This window comes from Malus sylvestris, chromosome 6 (assembly GCF_916048215.2).
Source record: "Malus sylvestris chromosome 6, drMalSylv7.2, whole genome shotgun sequence".
NCBI lineage: Eukaryota > Viridiplantae > Streptophyta > Magnoliopsida > Rosales > Rosaceae > Malus > Malus sylvestris.
In genome coordinates, this window is record NC_062265.1 from 33913390 (window position 1) to 33941038 (window position 27649).

The window sequence follows — 27649 nt, forward strand, 5'->3', positions numbered from 1 at the left end:
ACAAACATTACTTTCTAAAGATTCAGAATTTTGACCACTTTATTTCATTCAAACTAGCATTTCCCTACACACTTTGTGTGTATGAACACATTTTTATAGAAAATGAGAAGGAGAGGGAGAGAGAGAGAGAGTGTGGGGGAGTGGGAGATTTTTGTTTTTGGTTTTTTTATTTTTTTATTTTTTGGTTTTTTTATAAATATTGGAGGTATTTTAACATCACATGTAAGTGAGGCTTCAATAAAAAACAGTAAAATTTGGACATGTGAAATTACATTATTGCCCATCATTTTTTTTTGTGTGATAGGAGACTAATTTGTTTTTTCACCCTCTTTTGGTTGACAAAGAAGATTTTATTAATTAGTAGAGATACTAGCTTAGCTATATGAGGGATTATGAACACTCTTTTGTTTGCAATACTCTTCCAAATTAAATCCATTTACTATTTATCTCTTAATTATTTCATGCGTGATTTGTTTGCTTTTTATATATATATGGACTCATTGTTATGAATAAATTAGACAGAAAAAAAAATGAATAAATTGTGTTTGTAAACTTTGAAGGTTTTGGTTTGAAAAGCAATTGGGTTTTTCTTCTAACATTTTGTTTGTTCTTTTTCTTTTCTAAAAAAAGTTTTATTTACTTTTGGTCTGGGGATTTAAAATGCTGGATTCGTTTTCAATATAGTGGGCAAGTATTAATTGTATGGAATGTGGATCACATCATTACCATATCATTTGCTAAATTTGTAACAAAAGAACAAAACTACTCCCCAACCTATATTCTTGGTCACTTCAACATCAAGCTCTTTTACTCTCATCTAAAATTAATTAATTCCATCTCTGATTCCTCATATCAACGTCAAACTCTCTCCCATGCATCCATCATCCAATTTTTTTTAATCCCTTCAGTTGAGGACCCATCTCTCTCTCTCTCTTAATGCATATACAATCACATGTAAATATTCATCGCATGACACTAATACACATTTAGTACAACGTATCGTGCTAATGATAAAACATTTGAAAAAAAGTTTACATGTAATATTATTAATAATACATGATGCCCCGATACCGATACATTCACAATACCAAAGCATCCCTAGAATGTAAGTCATTCTCAATCACATGACGCATCCACAGTCATTACTTAAACAAGGCCTGTGTGTGGATGGACATTAAACCTCTGTAATGTGCTTTAATGCTAATTTGCATTGATTCAACCAACATGGTCCAACCTTCTTCGATATCCACATACATTCATACAATGGCGCATTACACAACTCCCATGAAATGTAACATCAACAACAACAGCTTCTTAATTACTAAATTAACAGTCCTCCATTTTCCAACTAAATAACAAAATCTAAACACCTCCCAATAACGGTACCATCATTTTACATCATATATAGCAAATAATTAAGTGGTTATTACATAATAATTAGTTCTTTAATGGAAGGAACTCAAAAAAGGGGTAAGGATGAGCACTGAAGCTAGCGGATAGCTCCGTATGATCCTTATCGTTAACGCTTAACTCGTTGGCATTGGCACTGGCCTTGACATGACCGCTTCTAAGAGGAAAGAGTTGAAGGGTTTGAGATTCCTCACATCCATGATCTTGCTCAGTGTTGAAACCAGTTTCTGATGTGTAGGGTGCTATGAAGATGCTGAGATCATGAGACTTAAAGAGCCTTTGGTCCGTTCTTCTTACTGTAGCTGCTGCCCTAGATCTGGCTGTCGTACTATCACAAGTCGGAGGGGTGTTTATGAGGTGGGTGGGAGGGTGAGGGTGAGGGTGAGAAGGACAAGACAACTGCATCATCTGCCACGTGGCATTCCTTTCTACAAAGTTTCTTCTTTGCTCCAATTCTTCTTCGTCGAATTGGATCCATCCATCCGTCCTGCACTCTGCTGCCGCTGCTTTTGCTGTCCTTTGTATTGAAACAGATTCCTGTTGATCAATAGATAAACCCATTTTAAAATTATATTTATTAATATAGACATTAAAGGCATAGCATGCATGAAAACTCATGTTCTGAAACCCCCATTGAAACCAAAATAAAAGCAAGTCAATGTTGATGTCCTTAGTTTCGAAAATTCCACAATTTCATACATCCGTATATTGGACAGACTGCAGTTGCATAGTTGAATTTTAATAACTTTCATCTAGCCGTTCAAACACCGATGTGGTTACGATTTATTCTATCTTTGGCCAAATAATTTGAGATAGGGTTATCATTGTCATTTTAGAACCAGCTTGGTGCTCATTTAGTCATTTCCATAGAATCAGTGTGCTCTGTGACCAAATGAAATGAATAAGCAAAGCACAAGGCCCAAAACCCTAGCTAATTAAGTTTCATAACAGCAGCCCCGACAGAAAGGAAGGAATGCAGCTTTTAGACCCTTTTATTTTCCCAATAAACAAAGCTTTTGGTATTACTAGCTTGCTTGCTTGCTTCCTTACGATAATTTACACATATATTTTTCTTATTTGTTAGTACCATGATATACGCATATTGCTTTGAAATAATCATGAATATTCCATAAATAATCATTATGCAATAGTTCTGCCCTAATTGCATATTAGTAATTAATCATTATAAGACTACTTTTTAGAGGCTTTTGATTTGAGGAATCCTAACTAGTAGATAAAGGAGACCATATATATAGCTACCTAGCTAGTTTAACCTAAATATAGATTGATAAAAGCAAGTTATGAAGATTGTGAGAGCAAAGAGGAATTGAAATAGACCTCAACAAATGTAGCAGTACTGCAATTTGTAGAGGGTGCCCAGTTTTTGGTCTCTGCGACTTCAAAGCCTGTCCTACTTGCCCCTATAATATGTAGACATAAAGAAAAACAAAAAGAATACGACTTTACAACCTGCATCGATACATATCTTTCAATTCTGAAACCACAAACAAAGTGGAATATTACATATATATATATATATATATATATATATTGGCAATAAATTAATTGAAAAAGAACATCCCTAGTAAACAAAAAGTTAAGAACAAACTGGACTGACTGTTATTTTCACTCCCATGCTGTCATTTGCACTCCTTTCTAATGGAAAAAATTAACGAAGAGATGAATGCAAATGACTATTTTAGAGTGCTAATAGCAATTGAATTAAGTGGAAAGGCCAAGCAAAACTTTTCAAAGTTTAAACGAACATATATCTCTAACTAATTAATTACTTTCTTTCTCAAAAAAGAAACAAAACAAGAACATTAATAAAGGGATAGAGTAGTGAATTAACAGTAGTATTATTTTATGTAAGTTGGGTTCATGATTGATGATGAGTACCTAATAATTCTTCTTTCTTTTGATTATCTGTAGACGTCATTGATATTTGCAGTTGCTGGTCGTGTTCTGCAGAGAGGGCAGATGATTCCATTTGACGGCGACGTTTCTGCCTTTCTCTGGCCTTGTGGTTTTGGAACCAATAGAAGACATTCTTCCCTTCTATCTTTCCATATTTTCGAAGCTGTGCCGTGATGTGCTGAATCTGCTCTGCCGACGGCGTTCGAGTCCCTCGTCTGTATAATTCTTCAAGAGCCCTCAGCTGCTCCGGCGTAGGGTTCCATCTTGAGCTCACCACAACCTGTGGCGTGTTGAGAAATTCCGATCTCTTGTTTCGTTCAGCCATAGCTGTATGTACACAAAAACACACGATAAATGGAAATTAAAAGACAGATAGATCAAAAAGAAAGATAAGATAGCAAGGTAGCTAGTATTTTTATATGTAAATAGAAGATAATTATGTAAGTTTAGCTCCTCAATAACCGTCAATGTTGACTACTACTTCCGGTAGCAAGGTAGCTAGTTTATATATAATACCGGCGAGTTGGTGATACTGCGTAAGGAAATCGTGAGAGCCATAAATTGCTGATCGGTTTAGACAAGGAGGAGTTGTGATGGTCGAAGAAGTGTTGTTTACAGAGGGAAGCGACCTCGGAATGAGAGTGCGGAGCTTCCGTCCATTGAAAGAATCCGGCATGTTGAAATCGCCATGGCCACCGTCATTATAACCCATCGTCCACATTTTGATCAAGCTAGGGTTTCTGTGTGACTATCCCTCTTTCTCTCACTAGCCCAAGGTAATGGCCTAAAGGTTTGCAATAATTACAAAAACAAGAACAAGAGGAGTAGTATTTGTAAGAAGTGAATTTTTGCCATTTGAGGTAATGTGAGTTGTGGAATATGATGGTGGTAGTGGACTTGGAAAAATGGGAATGTAGTGGAAGAGCATGCAAGGGAGATTGGAATGGTGAAAGTAGTGTTGGGGGGCATGGAGGAGATGGGGGTTAAGATAGGGTGCTGCCTAGCTACCTCATATAGGTAGAGTAGAACGGGTTTTCTTTAGTATATGGTGAAAGCTCTATATTAGAGAGAGAGAGAGAGAGAGAGAGAGTTTTGTAGCAAATGGGTTACTTGAGCTGAAATAGTAGTGATGTAATATTTGAGTTTCAGACATTCAGTGATGGGGATTGATCACTAGCTATATATCACACTATTGTATGGAATTCAAAAAGGAAGAGAGAGAGAGAGAGAGAGGGAGAGAGAGAGAGAGAGAGAGAATAGTATTATAGTGTTGGTTGAACACAGAGCAAGAAAGTGAGGCAAGGCATGAGGTTGACTAGGCGCCCTTTGCACAATACATTATTGGTATTTTAATTTAGAATGACAGAAAGAATATTGAAGGAAAACAACTTATATATATCGAATGAGTTCACTTTACATTGTAATGTTTTGATCTAATACCAAAGTATTATGTGAAGAAAAACTTACACATAAAATTTTATTATTAAACTGAAATATTACACAATAATAAATTCGTTTGAAGACTTGTACGTCTTGTAGGTATGAGGAAAGAGAGTCCCGTGGAGAAGGAAGGGGACAAAGGAAAAAAGAAAACAAAAGCAGAGAGAGAGAAGAGAGAGAGAAGAGAGGGAGCAGGAGGGCAGTAGTGTGGAAGGAAGAAGAGGGAAAGGGAAGCGTGGAATTCTGGGAGGGACATCGGGAGTAGGAAATGAAAAACGACGTGACGATCATGAGGGTTATCATAAGCCTCATCACCCTTCTTTCTTTACCCTCTCTCTCTCTCTCTCTCTCTCTCATTTACTGTTCTCTTCACGACTCGTGCCTTTCACACTTATTCTCAATCCGAACTGCCTGCCTGCCTGCCTGCCTTGCCTGCCCCCTCTCTCTGCCTGCCCCTTAATTAATCTTACCCCTTTCTCTTGTCTATATTACATATTATAAGGTAAAATGTATACAATGAATTTGAACTTATTTTATTACTATTATATCAGGATATTTTCAGATAAAACTCTAACTTGATGTGCCAATAACTGGTTAAATGCAAGTTAAGAATAGGAAAAATTAGTATCCGGTCCCTAGTTCTTACTGTTTATTAACTAAGACCTTATTAGTTATCAAATTTTGATTCAAGTTCCTAGCATTAATGTGATAATGAATTTACATGTTTATTATAAAAAATTTTAATATAAAAATTAGTAATTAATTTAGGGTTTAATACTCACACCTCTATTAAACTTCTAATTAATTTTCAATTCAAACATTTCCAAAATAATAAAAAATTAAATTAAATTAAATTTGTACCTATTAGTTTTTTTATATATATAAAAAGATTCTTAATTAGTATGATTACTAGTAGTAAGTTGTTGGTTTGTCTTTCTGAAATCTCGACATGAGATCAAAGCATGCTGAAATTGTGACACATCCAGACTTCCACACTACATCATGTTGAATAATATAAGAATTTTACGTTGAAAGCTTGACAAAATAAAATATATATACGAAGAAATATTTACTACTAATTGTATCAAAATATTTTGAGGCAAAACCCTAACCTGATGTGCTAATAAGCGGTTAAATGTTAGTTGAAAACAATATTTGATTAGTCATAGTGTGTCACTCTTTTGTCACTTTAAAATCTCAACAATAAAATCAAATCTTGCTTAAATAGTATGTTGACACATCCATGCTTCCACCCACACCCATACTGCATGCAACACCATTCCGCATGCCATGCCACGCTTAGATATATTCTTTACTTACCAGTTACCACAAATACAAACAACATATTGCATGTCTCTCTCCCTTCTGCAGAATTAATGTACGGATGTTTAAATCTTGCATTCTTGTTTTTTAACCTAATGTTTCACTTGCCCGCCCAACAGATTTGACCCAATCTGCATCTACTCTCCACTGTCCAATCATCTTGCAAAATTTTCATTCTGTTCTATGTGATGTGATATTCATGCATACATATTCCATATATAACCAAATATGTGTGTTTGAATAATTTGTCCTTTTAGACTGTCTGCGATATAATATTTGTAAATATATATACAAAATATATTATGGTATACAGAATGAGATTTGCACCTTGACATGTTACCAAAGTTACTGTATGTCTCTCATTTGTCATCTTCCTTCCATTCAGTTTTTCCTGGGTCCATTTCTGCTGCCATTGGAAAAAAAGAATGCATGCAGGTGCGCAGCAGAGTTTCTCTCTCCCTGTATTTATCTTCAAGATATATGCCACAGCCCTACAGCCCTCCCTGAAACCTCATTATTATGATGGAATGACTCAATTCTCGAGTGCACGTCCTAATGTCCCAGATATACATACGGCACCTCTTTCAGCCCCTTCTGCGTTGATCAAACTCATAATTGTTTCATTATTATTCTTTTTTATCTTTTTGTTCGTTTCAAACCTACGGCCTTCCTTCTCTAATTCTGTATATATATATACATGCTACATGCTACATGCTACATGCATAGGATTATAAAATCAAAATTGTATGCTTTAACATGCTAAATTCTTCTGTACTAAAACTCAGCTAAAATACTGTTCATTAACAGTATTTGAACTGAAATGCCCCTCAGCTGCAACTTATTCTCAGCTCTGTTTTTTTGTTGCACAGTAAATTTAAAATTTTATCCCTGATATACGCGTGTCGATCATCGTAGAAGGGGAAGGGGACGGGTGGCATTCTTCTTTCTTCTTCTTCTCAAGCTTTCTTTCTGAAAAACTAAAACAACACCACTCCCAAGTCAAAAGTTTTAAATTTTACCCCTGGTATACGCGTGTCGGTCATCGTAGAAAGGGAAGGGGACGGGTGGCATTCTTCTTTCTTCTTCTTCTTCTCAAGCTTTCTTTTTCAAAAACTAAAACAACGCCGCTCCCAAGTCAAAAGAGCTTATTGATCATGTCTCTGAAGAGGGTGAATACTCTTTTGCGAATCGATATTTTGGATACAGTTAGTAGTAATAATACCTTGATTAATGTGGCACTGATATATAATTTGTACACCTATTTGGGTGAAAATTTTCAGGTATGACTTTTGAATAAGAACCTATGCAAAAAATGAAGTGGTCGGATCATGAGGTTCCATTATTGTAGAGTAGAAGACGATTAGGGATTAATAACATGACTCGAAGAACTTTGGAGTTTCTAATGGATGTTTTGGGGCATTTTAATTCCTCAGTATTATTTTGAGCATGTTTACCAACAAAAATAAAAAGGAACATGTTGACAATTCGTGGTTAGGGCAAATGGTTAAGCCAAGTTAATTGCCTACGTACAAGCTCAAATTATTTGGTAAATCTCATAACTTGAACCGTTCACTTTAGAGTTCTTACTAGAATCCATGCAAATTTGGCTCAAGTCGGAAATCTTTTATACATTTGATTGTGGTTGTGAATATATGCATTGTTTATCGTAAATGTTGCGTTCAATTGGTTATTTGATGATAAAAAATAGACGTTTGGATCTTGAGATACATTATTAAGTGGTCATAAACGAGTTATTTGGGCAAGTTAGATAGAGCAAGAGTTAGCGTTTGAGCTCTAATTTATTTATATATCACTCTAGCATGTATCTCCAAGTGCAATTTCTTCTTTCTTTTTTCAAAGGGAGAAGTACAATGTAATTTTTCTGAACTTTTCGCAGAACAAAATTTTTAAAAAAGAGATGAAGGACAAGGAGCCTAGCCCTACTACAATGGATTTGACCAAAATATGTTGTAGGAGGCCCATTTGGTCACATGCGATAAAGCCCAAACCCTAGTGCTGATTAAGTCAAAGTCAAAGTCAACGTCAAAGGTGCTTATGAACATGAAACAACAGCAACGCAATTCTAGGTGACAATGTGATGGAAATTATGAACAATTATCCACAAAGAAAAGCATAAAATTTGTCGTCCTAAAATAAGAAAAATTAGATCAATCGATAGTGGTACATATTTTCACTTAGTTAGAGAAGAATTGAATACATGAATAGCAAAGCATAGAAAAATTATATGCATTTATAATGAGTTTAATTATTTAGGATGATTAGATTGTTATGACGTAATTTTTCTGATATTTGTAAATGTATTGTAAAATATTTTGTAAAAATTAGAAAAATGATGTATAAATAAAAACAAATATTGCATGGCTGTTGAAAGAAGAGTAGCAAGTCTCGTTAAAAAACAAACTAAAAATAAACATATGTCCATTTATAATTAGAAACATGTAAATTTCAACAAGACTTGCCGCTCTTCTTTCTTCGGCCAAACATTATTCAATAAAAACATGGCCCTGTTAAGCCGGCGATACTGATTGAATCACCCACACATGGCAACTATTCACGTCCCATAAATAACCACCCACCCCCACTACCTCTCATCGGACGGACACTCTCAACCGTCCATATCAGACTGCCAACTCTTCATCACCCATCTCCCCACCGCTAGATCATCTTCCCTCCCTCCGTATAAATACCCCCTACCCTTCCCTCCAAAATAATAGCCCTTCCTTTCAAGAAAACAGTTACCGGCAGTTTTATACATATATATTTTTACGGATCTTCACCGTTTTAACCCCACAGATTGGCGGAAATGAGAGAGATTCTGCACATCCAGGGAGGGCAATGTGGGAACCAAATAGGAGCAAAGTTCTGGGAGGTTGTGTGCGACGAGCACGGCATAGACCCCACCGGGCAGTACACCGGTAACACCGACATTCAGTTGGAGAGGGTGAATGTTTATTACAACGAGGCCAGCGGCGGCCGTTACGTGCCTCGCGCGGTGCTCATGGACCTCGAGCCAGGCACTATGGACAGCATCCGCGCAGGGCCTTACGGCCAGATTTTCCGACCGGATAACTTTGTTTTTGGCCAGTCCGGGGCCGGAAACAATTGGGCTAAAGGGCATTACACGGAAGGCGCTGAGCTCATTGATTCGGTGCTCGATGTTGTTAGGAAAGAGGCTGAGAATTGTGATTGCTTGCAAGGTAAGAATGTGTAGTTTTTATTTATTTATCTAATTTTCTTTCATCATCACAAAATAAAATTGGTATGATTTGATTGTGTTCTTATTATTAATAATTTCTACACATTGTATTATACATCCCAATGGACATCAGATTGTCGATATGCCATCTATAATGTGTAAATATCATTATTGTCAGTACATTTTCAATAATATTAACTACACGTATATTCAATCATGCATATAGAATTTGTGTTGTATAACCTAAATAATATTTAGGGTTGGGGATGAATTCCAGGGTCGTATTCCATATGACACGTCTTGAGTTTGATTCTTGACGCTTGTGAATCATACGACGAATGCCAAGAAGAGGCTGAAATGCCTTTGTGAGGCTTTCTGACCTTCAAAAGAGTGGAAGGCTATGACGAAACTATCAGTTGGTTCTCTTTTTATAAATAAAAAATAGTAATTGATATCACAACAAAAAATTTGTAATATTTTACATTACACAAACATCTCATTTTGCAGGGCTAGATTTAAAAATTTTGGCCACACATAACATGTACAAATTCAAAGACAATCTTTTTCATAAATCATAGATATACTATCAGAGATTGGACAAAATTTTCAGATGCTACAACTTCATGTCATTAATATTTTAGACCTTAATTTGATTCAGGATTTCAAGTATGTCACTCACTTGGAGGCGGAACCGGTTCTGGAATGGGAACTCTCCTCATTTCAAAGGTAAGAGAAGAATTTCCGGACCGGATGATGCTCACCTTCTCTGTCTTTCCATCTCCGAAGGTTTCAGACACCGTCGTGGAGCCTTACAATGCCACACTTTCCGTTCACCAACTGGTTGAGAATGGAGATGAATGTATGGTCCTCGACAACGAAGCCCTCTACGATATATGCTTCAGGACTCTTAAGCTCACCACCCCAAGCTGTGAGTTGAATCCACATTTTGAAACTCCAATATGCAAATCATCCTTAATTCTAAAGCGTAAAATGTTGATTGACTTTATCTTGATAAATATTATGGCATCACACAAAATATTTACTTTTGTGTTTTCCAGTTGGGGATTTGAATCATCTGATTTCGGGAACTATGAGCGGAGTTACTTGTTGTTTACGCTTCCCTGGACAATTGAACTCGGATCTGCGAAAGCTAGCCGTGAATTTAATCCCATTCCCTCGACTACACTTCTTCATGGTGGGATTTGCACCTCTGACATCTCGAGGTTCGCAGCAGTACTGCGCATTATCCGTCCCCGAACTGACACAACAAATGTGGGATGCAAAGAATATGATGTGCGCAGCTGATCCGCGCCATGGACGTTACCTCACAGCATCAGCGATGTTTCGAGGCAAAATGAGCACGAAAGAAGTTGACGAACAGATGATGAATGTGCAGAACAAGAACTCCTCCTACTTCGTTGAGTGGATTCCAAACAATGTCAAGTCCAGCGTTTGTGACATTCCACCGCAAGGTCTTATAATGTCTTCGACATTTATTGGAAATTCGACTTCTATACAAGAGATGTTTCGTAGAGTGAGCGAGCAGTTCACGGCAATGTTTAGGAGGAAGGCCTTTTTGCACTGGTATACCGGAGAGGGAATGGATGAGATGGAGTTTACGGAAGCGGAGAGTAACATGAACGATCTTGTTGCGGAATACCAACAGTACCAAGATGCCACGGTTGACGAAGATGGCGATTACGCCGAAGAGGAAGAAGGGATGGGAGGTGGGGAAGAACTCTGAAGGTGTTTGATTTGACGAGTTTGCTGTTTCGTGTGATGCAAGCAATAATTAAGGTGTTCATTTTTGCAAACTATTATCTACGAGTACTGCGATATTGTGTTTGTATGGGAATTTAGTAAATTCAGTTTTCCTTCATAAGTTAAGCCCTTGCTTGTAATAAGCTATTTGCTTCTAGGATAAAATTATACATATGCATCACCTTGAATATTTATATCATGCAGATATGTATTACTTGGTATAAAACCGAGCGCAGTGGCATTTTAGGATTTATACAGCCGACTTCATTTGGTGGGATAAAACTTTGTTGTTGTTGTTTGTAGATGTGTTTATGATTACATGCACCAAGCATTCTTTTTTGAGCCATCTTTTCGAGACTTCTTACGACATTGAGAAGAGAAATATTACTAATCAGAAGTAAATTGTATTATCTAGCCTGATTCTTAGTATGTAATTTTGCTATTTCACAGAAAAATGAATTCGAACTCAAATACAAAAAGGCATACATACTGATGTAGCCGACCGACCTTATGTTTTCCCTTTTGAAATGAATTATTGCAAAGCAAAAATAATAATTTGGTTTCACAAACATGAAGACTTAATATGGACCACCCTCCACCACAAGTCAAAATCCCATGTACCACACGTTTGGAAATTTCCTCATTGGTAGAAACATCGTTCTTTGAAAAGTCACTTAAATTATAAATTCTCTGAAAACTTAATTTCAAGATACTTATATTATAAATTCTCTGAAAACTTAATTTCAAGCTACAAAACAGATGAAAAAAACTGAATACTTGAATTCTTTTAAGCCAGAAAAAAGGAGAGAGAAAAATAGAAAGAGAGTGAGGGATTGGGTTTTAGTTGAGTACTCATACATGGCATGCCAATCATCAACAATATGGGGAACAAAAACTGAATCTGCTTCCAAAATTTCAAGCTGCTTTAACAACAGCTCCTCCGTGCTCCTCTTCTCCTCCGCCATTCGCAACAAAAGCCGCCGTTTCCTCACTTGTTCATTAGACCCCATCTCCACTTCATCAACAACATCTTCTTCTTCAGCCTCACAGAAAACTACTTGCAAGAACATAACAAACAGAAAGTCTCTTGAAGTACAAAGAACCAAGGATGGGGCTTCCTCGGTTTTGCATGGCGATGAGCGTAGACAATCCGATAAGAAGATTAAGAAGAGCAAGAAGGATGAAACTAAGAATGGCGAGATTATGGGATTGAAATCTGGATCAAGAAAGCGGCCATCGTCGTGGCAGAAGGTTTTCTTTTCATCCAAGAAGTTTAGGAGTATTATGCTGCTCAATTTCATCACAATTGTATATGGTATGTCTTTTTTCCCTTAAGCAATTTGCCTTGCCTTACTACAAGACATGGAAAGCAACTTTACCTACTAATTTGTTAGCCAATCCGAGACTAAAAACCTAAATTTCAAGCTCCAAATGATGATTCTACACCATAAAACAATTGACGATGAATAAATTTGATCGAAGTTGAAAAAATAAGTAGAAGTGTGATTTTCTCAAAGCGTTGGATCTTTAAAAAAAAGAAAGAAATGAAGTCCTGCGCAGAGAAAGACTGATTATTTGTCACATTTGGTTTGTTTCTGAAGTCACAAATTTCTAAGATGTGTGCTGATTCAAACTGCAGCAAGTGACATTCCAGTTATTAAAGAAGTTGAAGCTTTCATGGATCCAGCAGCCTTCTCAGCAGTACGATTTGTCATGTCCGCCATCCCATTTCTTCCATTTGTGTTTCGATCGCGAGGTGATGTCCAGACTCGCAATTCAGGCATGGAGTTGGGGTTCTGGATCAGCCTAGGATACCTTCTTGAGGCACTTGGTTTACTTACATCTGATGCTGGTCGTGCATCATTTATTTCTCTGTTCACAGTAGGTTAAAAAATTTCATGAACTTTCTATTAGCTACGGTTTTTCTGTCATTAATACCATTGTACCTCGGCAAAAGCCACAAATAGTATCTGTCTTTGGGAGCATCAGAACGTTTTTGTAAAATCCTGCTATGTCGAACAGGTTATCACGGTACCTTTGCTTGATGGCATGCTTGGAGCAACCATACCTACTCGTACCTGGTTCGGAGTCCTCATGTCTGCTCTCGGGATTGCTATGCTCGAATGCAGCGGATCACCTCCGAATGTAAGCGTGACACGGTTAAGTTCTTGATGCTTTAGTGTTCGTAATGTTGTAGAAAAGCGCTGTGATGGTGTAACACATTATTCACAGTTCCTACTTGCCTTTTCTCAGGTTGGAGATCTTTTGAACTTCTTGAGTGCAATATTTTTCGGAATTCACATGCTTCGAACTGAACATATTTCTAGAAGCACAAAGAAAGAAAACTTCTTAGCAATTCTTGGATTTGAGGTTTGTGTTGTTGCTATGTTATCAACAATTTGGGTTTTCATCGGAGGGTGGTTTGATGGTACCAACTATTCCAACCAATCCCCATGGACATGGACAGAGCTATGGGACTGGCTTGTTGTATTTCCATGGATACCAGCAATTTATACCGGTGCATTTTCAACCGGATTATGCTTATGGATTGAGGTAGGGTTCCTTGGGTCACACTCTACTCGTTCCACAAACTGAATTTAAGCACTTAATTAGGAAGCTGTGGTGTCCTTTCTTGTATCACCAATTGCTCAATACTTTCTAGGGGTTGTTTTACAATAGTTCCTTATAAAAATATTGTTCATCACCGCAGATTGCAGCGATGTGTGATGTTTCAGCAACAGAAACAGCCATAATTTACGGGATGGAACCACTCTGGGGTGCTGGTTTTGCTTGGTTTCTGCTTGGTGAAAGATGGGGCATGCTTGGATGGTTAGGCGCTGCTCTTGTTCTTGGTAAGTACTTTCTTCGTTGTGCTGTTGTGATTTGTTACGTTTATACACCTTATACTTCTTATCCACTTGATCAAAACAAACAGGGAGCACAATAGACCTACGGAATTGATTCAGCTTCATGTTATTTCAGGTGGAAGCTTACTGGTGCAGATTTTCGGGTCCTCATCCCCCAAAGAATTTACGGTGGCTAAGGATGGTAATGAGAAAGGCGATCTTGATCTCCAACGAGTTCCAGTCGAGCATAAATTACAAAACGGACTCTCTACTTCACCGGTTGTCGTCAGATCTGAAAAGAATGTCACAGATTTCTTCAAGTGATCTCCTTCTTTCTCCGTATGTATATACGTACAAGTTTGAAAGTAGCGAACAGAAACTTATCAACGATTCTTATTATAACAACTGAAGAAATACAAACTCCAATTCCATTACATAGCGAAAACATCACGCCACACTTTTATTATATTGAAATACATACTAAATCACGAGCAATGTTCATCCAAAATACGTCACACCAACGACAACAGAAAATACTAATGTTCATCCAAAATACGTAGTCTAATAAAACTCTGGATATGAAGAGATTATTAGAAGGATCAATTCTTCTTGGCAATGAACAGGCCCCACTTCTGCTCGCCGGAATCAACCCTGATCAGCTTTGCCTTCCATCCACCAACGATGTCATCATAATCCTCCTGTTTATTTTGTCAATAAAAAAGAATCAGAAGAATGAGTGGATACAGTATTCAATATATCAACGCGAAAAACATAGATACGAGGAAGAAACGCACTTGAGAAAAGTCCTGGACGAATGAATCCTTATCCTTCTCAACCGCAGCCAGTTCCCGCTCCAAAACAGCTTTGAACTGATCAGTACGATCCTCAGCAATGACCTCATCAAAGCCAGCATCCTTGAGCATCTGAGATCGGTATGAATATACAGGTATAATTTTATGTCAAGGAAATACGAATAAATGATTTTGAAAGACGAGCTGGTAAAAGCAATCAGATGTAAAATTGCAAGCATACCTGACCATAAGCTTTTACATCATGGAGATCATATCCTCTTTGCTTAATATAGTCAGCAAAGTTTTCTGATGGAGTTCCAGCACACCTACAGTAATCACTGATGAGAACTTTACCGCCTGGCTTCAACCACTTGTAGAAGGATCGGAACAATGCAGGCTTGTCCTGTAAATAAAAGTTTCATGAAACATGAAAAATTAGTATAAAGTTGCTGAAAGAGCATGATTCCCATAGAGAAATGACGAGGGGCGCACTTACTTGAATGTGTAAAATGGTGTCGCGACTGTATATCACATCAAAGGTATTGTCAGGATAAGTCTTTTTTGTGCAATCAGCAACTTCAAACTCAACAGCGCATTTGAGTCCAATAGCTTGTTCGAGAGCAAAGGAAATCATATTCACGGAGAGGTCAATTCCAATAACCTCAACATCAAAGTTTGAGGCCATATAAAAGTCACCTCCCCCGATGCCACAGCATACATCGAGAACTTTCTGGCCAGGCTTCAGATCCAACTTTGCCACAAATTCTTTAGTAGTTTCTGCTCAAAAGAGAAGGGTTCACTCACATCAGACATGTTAGGACAATCAATCAGAGAACAGAAGATAAATAAGCAGCCAACAACAGTTATTACCGATCCCTCCTGTGCTCACGAAACCTCGCCCAAACACACGCTCATATCGTAGTATGCCAGTATTTTTATACTGAACATTATCTAAGAACTGCTGGAACCCTCTATCATTTTCTGAAGGGACTTTCTGCCATAACCAGCAGATCTGTAGTAACCAATAATGTTGTAAGTCAGCTAGTTGAACAATAAGAAAGGAAAACTACTGAATAAACTTCTACTAGTTTTATACCTGATTTTGATTCCTTTTGTTCCGAACATAAGCTCCAATACATTTGCAACTAACAAGAGAGAGTTCAAAGAAATTCCCGGAATCATCACGCATGTGGCAGTCTTTGAAAACCTGCAGTACAATGTAAATGTCTGCTGAATTATTCACACAAGCACAAAAATGGAAGAACCATATACTTTCTATACAATGACATTGGTCATGGGAAACTTCAGTCAAGAGAAACCACTGGCAAGTATTTATATTCTATTTTTTTCAAACTTTTAACTCCTACATCGTAACAGTTTTCAGGTTCTAATTAGAATGCAGGCATGCGACTCCAAACAAGTAAACCTCTGTCAACCATTGATTTCTATCACAATTTACTTTATTGAAAAAAGCCAGAATTAGAACATTCCTCTTAACGCGAATGCAAATATATTATTGCACAAATTGATTAATTTCGAGAAACTACAATGAACTGAGACTAATGGCAATCTCTTCATGATTTAGTCAACCAAATGGAGCACCTCCATGGAATATCTTAAACAAAGTAGTTAAGAAGGCAAACCTTGGTATAAAATCTTGGTTCCCTGTAATGGGTTGGGTTGGATTTTCGTTTGGAGTCTCCAGATTGGTGAAAACAAGATTCTCTGAAAAAGATATATCCACCGACCTTCAACCATCCCATCATCCTTTCCACCAAATTCTCTACCTGCAGTGTCGAAAAATTTCGATTAGATTTCAGAACAAAATGACAAACAAGTAACCTCTACCACAATCCTTAAACCACGTAGAACAGAATCAGTGCAAATTACCTCCTTATCTGACAGATACATAAGAAGCCAATTTGAGAATACCAAATCCACCGAGTTTTCAGAAATCTTCAGATCAGGTGATGTCACATCAGCGCACATGAACTTGACGTTCTTATGGTGTCCATTAATGCTTTCATTCTGAAAATAGTGTATCAAAGATTTAAAATTTAAAAAAAACAGATAGAAGTCCCACGTTCATTGTGTAATGCGGACCAAAAAATTGAGCATGGCGTTACCTTCTTTATCACACTGTCAATGAAATCCAATGCGAAAAGCTGACCGGCCTTTTCAGCTAATTCTCCAGTGAAACGACCAATCCCAGCTCCGAGTTCTACAACCGATTTGCCCTCATAGGGAGGGAGCAACGAAAGCACCTAATAAGATCCAGTTAAATCAAGCCCCGAATACGCAATAGTGACTATGTTGAAAACATTATGTCAAACACACCAAAAAAAAAACACAAATTATTGACAAAGGAAGGTCTTTTATCAGCTTCACATCAAAAAAGCGAAAAACTGAGAGTGCATATAACCCATCAAAACATCGATGCTGCCTAAACAACATGAAAGCTGAAACATCAAACAAAAATGCTCCTAATGTCAATATGCATTCTCAAAAGCTCAGTTCTTGCTTACAAAGAAAAATGTGGGTGTCAAGTGAATTGAAGATCATTTAGCGTCTGCATTGTAGCAATGGGAACTGATCCAGTCGAAATTTCGTTAACGTTTCATGCCTCGAATAATCAGGGTCTGTTAGATTCATCAAAGAGTTCTTTCTCAAATCGGTCTTTCGGTCCAAAAATCAGCTCCGATTTCACCTTAAAGTTTTGATTTTTCCAATAGTTCCACAGTCCAAACAGGTTTTTGTAAAGGTCAATACCTCACAAATTGAGCAGCATTGTCATTTTTAATATACATTACAGATTTACAGCTATACATACATATATAGATATAGATATACCTCAGGTCGTTCTTCCTTGTCGAGATCTGAGGCCTTGGAGTCGAGCATCATGGCCTCAACGGTCAAATCGGCGGAGTGCTCCACCCAGTAGTTCTTCTGCACCTCCCGCTCTTCCCCTGCAATCACAATTCAAAATCTCAGAGATCCGAATCCAACACATAAGAATTAATCAAAAACAACAAAAATGCCACCATCAGAGATTCATACCATTAGCAAAAGCAGCCATTGTTGACAGAAATGGCGATCGAGAGAACTGAGAATTCGAATTCGAACGAGAGCGAGTGAGATGAGGAGAGGAAGAAGACCGGGGCTAAGCTCCCTCAACTGCAATGCGTGATCTCGAAAAGCTCCTGGATCTTCGGTTGTTCGCTCTGCCTCGTTGCTGCATATATGTATGTGCGTATATCTAGAGAATTCGAATTCGAACGAGAGCGAGTGAGATGAGGAGAGGAAGAAGACCGGGGCTAAGATCCCTCAACTGCAATGCGTGATCTCGAAAAGCTCCTGGATCTTCGGTTGTTCGCTCTGCCTCGCTGCTGCATATATATATATGTATATATATGTGTGTGTGCGTATATCTAGAGAGAGAAAGAGGGGAGAGAGAAAGAGAGATGAGAAGGAGTCGGGAGTGTGAGTTTGTTTCAGTTGAACCTGGAGACGGAGGCATTTTATAGCGAAAACATGGAGCGTGGGCATTTTGGTAATTTAATATCAGCTCGATTTTGCCACTCGAAGAAGGGCATGCGTCAGCCGTTCGTTTTCAGCGGGGTCCGCAATGAATCAGTGACTCTCCACGGGGAAGTTGCCACCGGGCCGGTGGCCAAACCTATTTTGAACATCTTTTCGACGTCACGTGTCCAATCGCATGGCGCCACGTGGATCTTGACGTTTTCTCTATAGGCTAAATTTAGTTAGTTTTCTAGTGTTGTGGTTCAAGAATGATGGTTTAATTTTGTTAACTTTTAAAAAATGTAACGATAAATTGGACTTTTAGGTGGCGTGAATTAGAATGTCAAGTCTTTATAAGAAAAAACGATTGTCCTTGAGTGCAACAATGACAAAACTACAATAATCAAATTGCTTTGTTTAGAATTATAAAGACCAAAATGGAACTTTGTCGTTTACTAATATCCCACATTTTCATTTTCTTGCATGAGCTTCTTCTTTTACCCCTATTCGAACTAAATTCAGGTGGACAAAATAAAAACACATCCACACCCCCTATTCAACATGTCGGCAGCCAACCATCATAGAAAATCTGGGCCAAAAAACCAACACCATACCCTCTCTATCTCTCTCTTTCTCTCTCTGACGGGATGGGCGAGTTAGGGAGTTGGACGACAGACTTCCGCGCCAGAGACGGGTTGAATTGTGTATAAATTAAAAATAAATGGAAAGTAAAAATAAGCACTATCCTTTCTTTATGTATAGAAGAATTGTCGGATTTGCAGCTTCCATGTGGGTGAACTTTTGATTAGTGATTTGAATCATTTGAGGGTCCACTGGTATCAACAAGTAGATTCTTATTTGACGCCGGATCCCTTTCCATTTAATTCATCTAGTCTGGGATTCGGACTATTAAAATTTGATCAAACGATTACCGTTATTATCACTTTTAAAAAGACGACCTGTTTGTAACCGTTAGATCAAATTTCATACGTTCGGATCCGCTTCCTTATTTGACAATTATTTATCTGTCCTAGTCGATAACACGTGGTTGTGGGGTTGGTAAGGTTGCCTTATTGCATAAGAAATTAAAAGGGACTTGGATTCTCTGCCCTCCCAATTCGGTGCCCTCCTTGTGCCCTCCTGTTTGTGTGGTCACGGTTAAGCCACGTCAATATTTTATATTACTATTTTTTTTGTCTTATTATTTTTATAAAAAACAATATAAAATATTAGCATGGATTAACCGTGACCACACAAAACAGGAGGGCACGGGGAGAGCACCGAAATGGGAGGGCAGAGAATCCAAGTCCAATTAAAAGAGCGCATTTTTTTTCATCATTACGTGCTCTATACATGTCGGCTTGACAATTTGCACAATCCCTTAATCCTGCTTGAAATGATGCAAAAATAACAAGTTTCAAGTCAACATGTTAATGAGTTGGGCGTCATACGTTAATAATCTGATAATATATCATTTGTCAAATTTAGACATTAGGCATCACAGTTTCTTGCATGACCATTAACTTGACATGAAACAATACAATCTGTTAATAAATTGAATTGTTATAGGATTCATCCATTATGATAATGAATTTGACACGACACAGTCCATTAAGACGATGGATTTGGCATGAAAACAATAAAAACACGATAAACACGATCCATTTGTCAAGATTACTACATGTCTTCTATGTCTCACACTAAATTTTTATCGTCATAAAATCTCATGTCTGTATGTGTGTGTATAAACTAATATATAATGGCCAAGTGAAGGATGAGTCTGCATAAATATTATGAATAAAAGGAAATTATAGTTGTTTAAAAAAAAGAAAAAAAAGGGGGGGGGAAATGATAGATCCAAGGTATGTTTTATACTCTTTTTTAGGGTTCACTATCCAATATCGCATCATATTATAAATATGTCTTGGGAGAGGAGATCTGAACACAAAAACGTCAACCATCCTATCATATGCATTGCTATCGATCACTCATATCCTTTATGAATCTAATATGGCAGTTGACACATATGTTGAAATGATCATCATAATTTTATTTGGTTCTCACAGTTTTGTAGTGATGTTAAAAGGTAAATGAACTATGATTATGTGATTGTAAAGGTCTTAGACGATGATCGTTGTAATTGTAGCTTGTTAAAATAAAGATATAAATATGTTTTGCGCAAGGACGGCTTAAACGTAGAAGGTTCTGTAGACATCGAAATTTCGGTAAATAAATGTTGACCGATAAATCAAAGTGTCAACGCTCATGTATTACATAAATTTTACACGTAGCGTGTGACTCAACGAAAATTCAAATGAGTTGGAAAAGTCATCAAATAGGACACGTGTCAACACCTGGCAGAAACGACTTATTTCATCTGGAATATTATATTCAAAAATAGGCCTTGGAAAATTCTATAAATACAAGCCCATTTCATTCATTTGAGGGGGGAACCAAAATCATTAGGCAAAATTCTTGAAGCTCTGAAACTCTGAAGCTCTCAAGCATCCAGGTTCCCGAAGAATCAAGAAAGCGTTCTTCGTTCTTCGTTCATCGTTTTTCCAAGATCAAGCCCCGACGGCCCTTGGATTAACAATCACCAATTCAAGATCAAACCCCGACGGCCTTTGAAGAAAGTGTTCTTCGTTCCTCGTTCATCGTTCTTCCAAGATCAAGCCCCGACGGCCCTTGGATTAACAATCACCAATTCAAGATCAAACCCCGACGGCCTTTGAAGAAAGTGTTCTTCGTTCCTCGTTCATCGTTCTTCCAAGATCAAGCCCCGACGGCCCTTGGATTAACCATCCACCAATTCAAGATCAAGCCCCAAAGGCCCTTGAAGAACTTCCGTTCAATTCAAGATCAAGCCCCGACGGCCCTTGAAGAAAGCACAATCGTTCATCATCCGTTCATCTTAAGATCAAGCCCCAACGACCCTTTGGATCAACAACGTTGACAAATCCACACATCCAACCGTTCTTCAAGATTAAGCCCAAAAGCCCTTGAAGATCCGTTCATCACTGTTCTTCAAGATCAAGCCCAAAAGCCCTTGAAGATCCGTTCATCACCGTTATTCAAGATCAAGCCTTAAAGCCCTTGAAGATCCGTTCATCACCGTTATTCAAGATTAAGCCTTAACGGCCCTTGAAGAAACACTCATCCTCAAGATCAAGCCCCAACGGCTCTTTGAAGATCCGCTCAAATCTACCTTCAAAGATCAAGCCCACGGCCCCTTGAAGAAACTTCCAACAGTTCATCCAAGATCAAGCCTCGACGGCCCTTGGATCAACGAAACATCCACAAATCAACACCTTACGGAGATCGAATCAGAGGATCAAAATAGAGAGAGATTGTAACCCAAAATCATCAAATACAAATATTTGTTTGTGCACGTTGTTCTTGTCTCTTTCGTTTCAGGAATTTTCCGTGTTCACACGCTCAACCAACATTATGATGAGTAATACCATACTTAACCAATATTTTATGTAAGTATACTTAAATAATTGAGAAAATTAAAGTAATGATCTCTTAACTTGTTATATTGCGGAATAATAATTTTTTTTTCTAACTCTGTTAGAACTTTCATCCAAAACGAAGGGGTTTAAAGAGGCAAAAAATAGATGAATGTTCTAACAAAGTTAGCTAAAAGGACAACTGTTACACATTATAGCAAATTCACGGACCAACATTCACGGAATTTTAATTTAAAAGTCAGAACTCTAATTCAGCTAAAGTTGAGAAACTACTGTTTTGATTAGTAAATAATTTAAGGTGGTAACTCGGTAACTTACGTAGATATTTGATTCCGATTGATACTACACTATGTGGTATGTATGCAGTCGACATAGGTGGAAGGTGATGGTATTTTTGATTCAGTTGTCACGTGCTTCGTCAACAATTGACAGGTCATCATAAAGACATATATACCCTCAGCTAACTAAGTACGCTGCATAGTGGAAGGGTCATAACAGACTTTACATTGCATGGGGTTACACCGCCGACCAATTTCACGGGATCGTTTATCTTAGGGTAAATCGTCAAAATGGTCCATGAGATTTGCATAACTCATCACTTTGGTTCCTAAGATTCCAAATCGATAAATGTGGTCCCTGAGATTGTCCACCATCCATCATTTTGGTCATTTCGTTAAAAACTTCGTTAAGTGTCCCGGAGCTCCTAGGCGGAAGTTTGGGCAATTTTTAAAGCATCGTAGCTCAATCGTTTCTTAATCAAATTCGACCCACAATATATCAAAATGAAGATAGAAAAATGTAGAATAAGATTATACCTATTTCGAAGCCCAATGGTTGCCGAAGATGGCCGGAAAAAAAAGCTTCAAAGTTGACTGGTCCGAGTGAAAACTGGAAAACTCGCCGTAAACTTTAAACGTTCATAACTTCTTCAATACTCAACGAAATCAAGTGATTCAAAAATGAAAATCATACTTCTCGACGAGACAAAGAGAATGATACCTTTTTCGACTGCTAGATCACCGTGGTTTGGCCGGAAAAGGCTCGAAAGTGGCTAACTCGAGACCAAGACAACCACTTTCAAGCCATTTTCCGGCCAAACCACGACGCTTTAGGCATTTAAAAGGTACCATTCTCTTTGTCTCGTCGAGAAGTATGATTTTCGTTTTTGAATCACTTAATTTCGTTAAGTATTGAAGAAGTTATGAATGTTTAAAGTTTACCTAGTTTCCGGCGAGTTTTCAAGTTTTCACTCGGACCAGTCAACTTTGAGGCTATTTTCCAGCCATCTCCGGCAACCATTGGGCTTTGAAATAGGATAATATTATTCTACACTTTCCTATCTTCATTTTGATATATTATGGGTCAATTTTGGTTAAAAAACGATTAAGTTACGAAGTTTTGAAAATTGCTCAAACTTCCGGCCAATAGCTCCGGGACACTTAATGAAGTTTTTAACGGAATGACCAAAATGATGGATGGTGAACAATCTCAGGGACCACTTTTATCGATTTGGAATCTCAGGGACCAAAATAATGAGTTATGTAAATTTTAGAGACCATTGTAACGATTTAGCCTTTTATCTTATTTCTTATCGAAAAGTACAAGGGCACACCAAACAATGGCACTTTGTCGTCTTGCGTACAGTGGTATGATCTTTGCACGTGCAGTTTAGTCATTTGGATCTGGGAGATGCAGAAATTGTCATTGGGAATGCATGCATGGGGTCAGCTACAAGCCTCCAATGCTGTATGTTTAGCTGGATCAGTGCTTAGTGAGAGATGAAGCTTAATAAGGGTGATTACAATGTCCTAATAAGAATGGACCAAGTGATGAGGGAAGACGGATGTTGAACTTGAGCTTGTTTGAGATTGCTTCGGTATAAAACATTGATGCTAGAAGTGTTTCATTAGAAACATGTTCAAGTTGCTTTTTGAATAAGCGCACGATAGGACAGGTGCTTCTCTAGAAAATGTTTCTGACCCATAACCATTTTTGGATAAGCATATGATGTCATATAATAGGATAGGTGCATGACTAGGTGTTGCTTTTTGGATAAGCATATGATAAGCATTCTGAGCCCTTAGTTTATGTGAAAGAGATATCAAAGTTCTTCGTTTGTGTGCCAACAAAATGAATTAGTGGGGACCGTTATATTTAATTTTAATGGTTAGAATTACCTAATCCGTTGGCTTTATACAGTGAGATTCAAAGAGAATCTATGTCCCATAGTAATGATTTGTACTCTTTCAATCTTTTTTCCACCAAAAATAAAACTCCTCCAATTCTATAATTTCATACCTTTTCTTTGTATTTTATATGCTAGTTTTTTACAACCGAAATTATCTAATGAATGTATTATGTAGCTTTTGTCATCCAAACGCAAAAGACAGAAAAATCCTGAAAGTTGATAGTTCAACAACAAAGTTTAAGATATGTTTTAGCCCTGAGGACTGAGGCTTCTCAACTGAACCTAACTAGGACTTTCAACCCAAGCCCAAATATGAAGCAAAGACCGGGCCGAACAACCCAGGAATGTGAATATTGGGTTTGCAATCTGTACACCTAATGCCATGAAATGAATGCCTCCCTGATGTCCAAAACAGGAGTATGAACAAAAGGACCCCCTAGTGGGATTTTGGAATAGTTGGTTTTTTGGGTAAAGAGGAGAAACTCTAATCTTAATAATCTGTGAGAGTTGTCACTTAGTACTACAATTTAGTGATATTTCTCTTTACTTATAATTGAAATGTCTTATGTTCGATTATAGTCAAAGCTGAACGCAAACTACATTATTGCTAGCCCATTGTGAAGCTTAGCCCACTCCCCCACCCCTTAGTGTAGAAAAAAAAAAAAATTTGTGAGAGTTTGGCCCCTTTGGGGTTCTCGGGTAAAAAATACAATAGTATACTGATGATGGCAATATCTGTGGCGGAAAAGATTTGAGTCTGAGTAATGTTAAGGAGACCAACTTTTTTAGATTAAATTTTGTAAACCTATGACATAGTTGTTGATGATTTAATTATTACTCAATCATTTATTAACGTGTTTATTTTCTATTGGTGACACATCATATAATTTACAAATTTGTCTAAAAAATTGGTCTACCTATAGCATTACTCTTTGAGTCTTGACTAGTCATAATCATACCACCATATTTTTATCTTTAAAATATTTCCCGTAGCATTTTCACACATTTAGAATTGAGGGAGACTAAGGAATCATCGAGTCTTATTAACCAGTGTACAAATTAAAGAAAGTTGAGGTTCCACTAATATTAACTGACAACATATAGAATAATTCAACTACTTATGAGTACATGCAAAGTCCCCTCTTAATTTCCCCAATGTGGGATTCATACACTTATACAAACGTCGCAATATTACTACTGATTCATGCCATTGGAAAAATTGGGTCGCGTATATTCTTCATTTGGTGGCCAACATTAATTGAGAAACTCTCATTTCACTAGCACATCTTGTTTCTCTTATTAATCAACCCACTAAAGCATGCCTAATCATGGTAAATGAGGTCAGTCAATGCATGCTAACTATTGGATTAATTTGCAACTTCCAAATCAAGTGTTTGCCTTTTCAAGTGTGATATATTCCAAATCAATCAAGAAGATGGAGTGTCGTTTTGTGACGAAGGGACTTGTTAATCTTGCATTTAATAGGACGACCAGATAATTGTTAATTTCCTAATGGATATAATGGTTGTCGCGATATGTTTGTGAATATCATACATCAATAATGCTAGGTAGATCACTTTTTCTGATTAAATTTATAAACTATGTGATGTGTTTCCAATAAGAAATAAGTACGTTAATCAACATTTAAATAATAATTCAATCATCAACAACCACATCATATGGTTTAAATAAATGGTCTTCCTAGTATCACCTGTCATATACTATGCCACCTTGTAGATGCTACAAAGATCTTGGTGAGATTTGCATGGTCTAATAGTGGTACTCAACCAATCCAACTACTGCAGAATTATATGATTAAGATTTTCCGTACGATTTACAACCCTAATTTCTCCATGTAATTTTGTTTCAAGCTTGCTTTAGCTAATTCATAGGTTAGTGAGTGGATGAATATTGATTTCATCTAGCATGCCTAGCCAAAATCTCAAGCCTCCTAATATACGAGGCAAAAATAGTACCATTTGTTTTATTTAAGAAATGATTTTTGTGCACTTCTATCACTTCTTGCACATTCCTTTTAATGTAAATTAGATGATTAAGTCAAATTGAAATGCGCAAATCCGATATGAAAATTCAAGCCTTACAAATTTGAACTCCGTTGTTTGATATGGGCCATGAACCCCTGGTCCAACTCACAACTTTGTATTACATTATCGTCATTTTAAGATTTTAGGATATTTTTTGTATTTGTTATTTCTCTATTTCGTTTTCTATGTGTACTACTCCTCATAGACTAGGGCTATTTGAGGTATTGTATAATTAAGAAACACTTAGAGCGCTAGGGCTGGTTATCTTTCATACTATTCAATCAATAAATTAAGAAACATTTAGAACGCTAAGGCTGGTTATCTTTCATGCTATTCAATCAATAAACTTAGAGGTTTTCTCATATTCTCTAGTGAATTTTAATTTTTTTTATATACTTTATAATGTTATCAGTGGATACAATCTCGTTGTCTTGCCGTGTTAGTTGGTTTTTCTTGGAAAAATTAGTATGCGGTCCCTAGTTTTTAGTGTTTATTGACTAAGACCTTATTAGTTCTCAAATTTTGATTCAAGTCTCTAGCATTAATGTGATAATGAATTTACATGTTTATTATATAATTTTTTAATATAAAAATTAGTACTTAATTTAGGGTTTAATACTCACACCTCTATTAAACTTCTAATTAATTTTAAATTCAAACATTTCCAAAATAATAAAAAATTAAATTAAATTAAGTTTGTACCTATTAGTTTTTTTTTATATATATAAAAAGATTCTCAATTTTTTAATCTTAAATGTACCCATGTTCAAATATATCAATTTGTTATATGTAAAAATGTACCCTTTTTTTAATATAAAATCCATTCAAAATTTTTAATCCATGTTTAAACTTATATGGGTACATTCTTTTTCGTTGATTTGAGAATGTATCCATGTTTTGGTACAATAACTTTTTTTGTTAATTTTGGTTAATGTACCCATACATATATGTACACACACACACACACACACACACACACACAAAATATAATAGAGAGTATAATTTATATTTTATTATTTTTAATCCCATAAATTATGGGTTTTATTTAAAATCTTATTAATATAAACAATTACAAATTTCAATTTTTAATTTTTGATTAAAAAATATAGTAACTTACATTATTACATTAATGTCAGGGACCTCAATCAAAAACTAAAAACTAACAAGGTTTCAATCAAAAAATATTGATAGCTAGTGACCGCATCCAAAGGGTCCCGTTTTTCTTTTGCTAACCATTAGATTCAACAAATTAAAACAAAACAAAAGGAAGAATGGGTGAGCAAAGAGTGAAAAGGATGTGCATAAATCACTCCCTTTTTTTTTTGCTAAGCAACAGTACTGCTATTATGTAGTAGTAATTAGTCGAAGTTATAATATGTGTATATACAACAATATAACTTGCTGCTTGCGAAACAAGAAAGCCCCAATACTTTGACCATTAACTACGTATCATTAGGTTTAAAATAGTGTAGCATCCTTTTTCCTTAGTGATTTAGAAATTAATTGATACCTACGTGGTGTTATTCAACATTTCTTTCAAATCAATTTATCAATATTTTCCTTGTATTTTCTGTGATTATTGCTGAAGAAAGAATCCAAGAGCATAAGAGAAGGGATTCATTTTTTCACGTGCAGTAGGCCATGCATGATCATATTTTAAGCGAGACAGAGTCGAGAGAGCATATACAATTGATAAGTATGGTGAAGGAACAATACAAA

The 27649-nt window shown here is 36.8% G+C and overlaps 4 protein-coding genes across 4 annotated transcripts; 2 read left to right on the top strand and 2 right to left on the bottom strand.

Moving 5' to 3' along the window:
* Positions 1 to 1190: 1190 nt before the first annotated feature.
* LOC126625298 (WUSCHEL-related homeobox 1-like) lies at positions 1191 to 4479 on the bottom strand. The gene is made up of 4 exons (XM_050294385.1): positions 3844 to 4479; positions 3310 to 3654; positions 2749 to 2831; positions 1191 to 1947 (listed from the first exon to the last, which is right to left on the bottom strand). The coding sequence occupies exons 1-4, from the start codon at positions 4046 to 4048 to the stop codon at positions 1438 to 1440; spliced, it is 1143 nt and encodes a 380-aa protein (XP_050150342.1). The 5' UTR covers positions 4049 to 4479; the 3' UTR covers positions 1191 to 1437.
* A 4245-nt stretch (positions 4480 to 8724) lies between these two features.
* Positions 8725 to 11366, top strand: LOC126625039 (tubulin beta chain-like). Its single transcript, XM_050294115.1, has 3 exons — positions 8725 to 9308; positions 9966 to 10235; positions 10366 to 11366. Exons 1-3 carry the CDS (start codon positions 8915 to 8917, stop codon positions 11049 to 11051), a joined length of 1350 nt encoding a protein of 449 aa, XP_050150072.1. The 5' UTR covers positions 8725 to 8914; the 3' UTR covers positions 11052 to 11366.
* A 421-nt stretch (positions 11367 to 11787) lies between these two features.
* Positions 11788 to 14359, top strand: LOC126626483 (uncharacterized). The gene is made up of 6 exons (XM_050295805.1): positions 11788 to 12383; positions 12708 to 12949; positions 13091 to 13213; positions 13322 to 13621; positions 13779 to 13920; positions 14051 to 14359. The coding sequence occupies exons 1-6, from the start codon at positions 11828 to 11830 to the stop codon at positions 14236 to 14238; spliced, it is 1551 nt and encodes a 516-aa protein (XP_050151762.1). The 5' UTR covers positions 11788 to 11827; the 3' UTR covers positions 14239 to 14359.
* Positions 14281 to 18201, bottom strand: LOC126626484 (phosphoethanolamine N-methyltransferase 1-like). The gene is made up of 11 exons (XM_050295806.1): positions 17763 to 18201; positions 17556 to 17671; positions 16832 to 16969; positions 16596 to 16733; positions 16349 to 16492; positions 15802 to 15912; positions 15576 to 15717; positions 15202 to 15482; positions 14947 to 15108; positions 14709 to 14837; positions 14281 to 14612 (listed from the first exon to the last, which is right to left on the bottom strand). Exons 1-11 carry the CDS (start codon positions 17779 to 17781, stop codon positions 14514 to 14516), a joined length of 1479 nt encoding a protein of 492 aa, XP_050151763.1. The 5' UTR covers positions 17782 to 18201; the 3' UTR covers positions 14281 to 14513.
* Positions 18202 to 27649: the final 9448 nt, after the last annotated feature.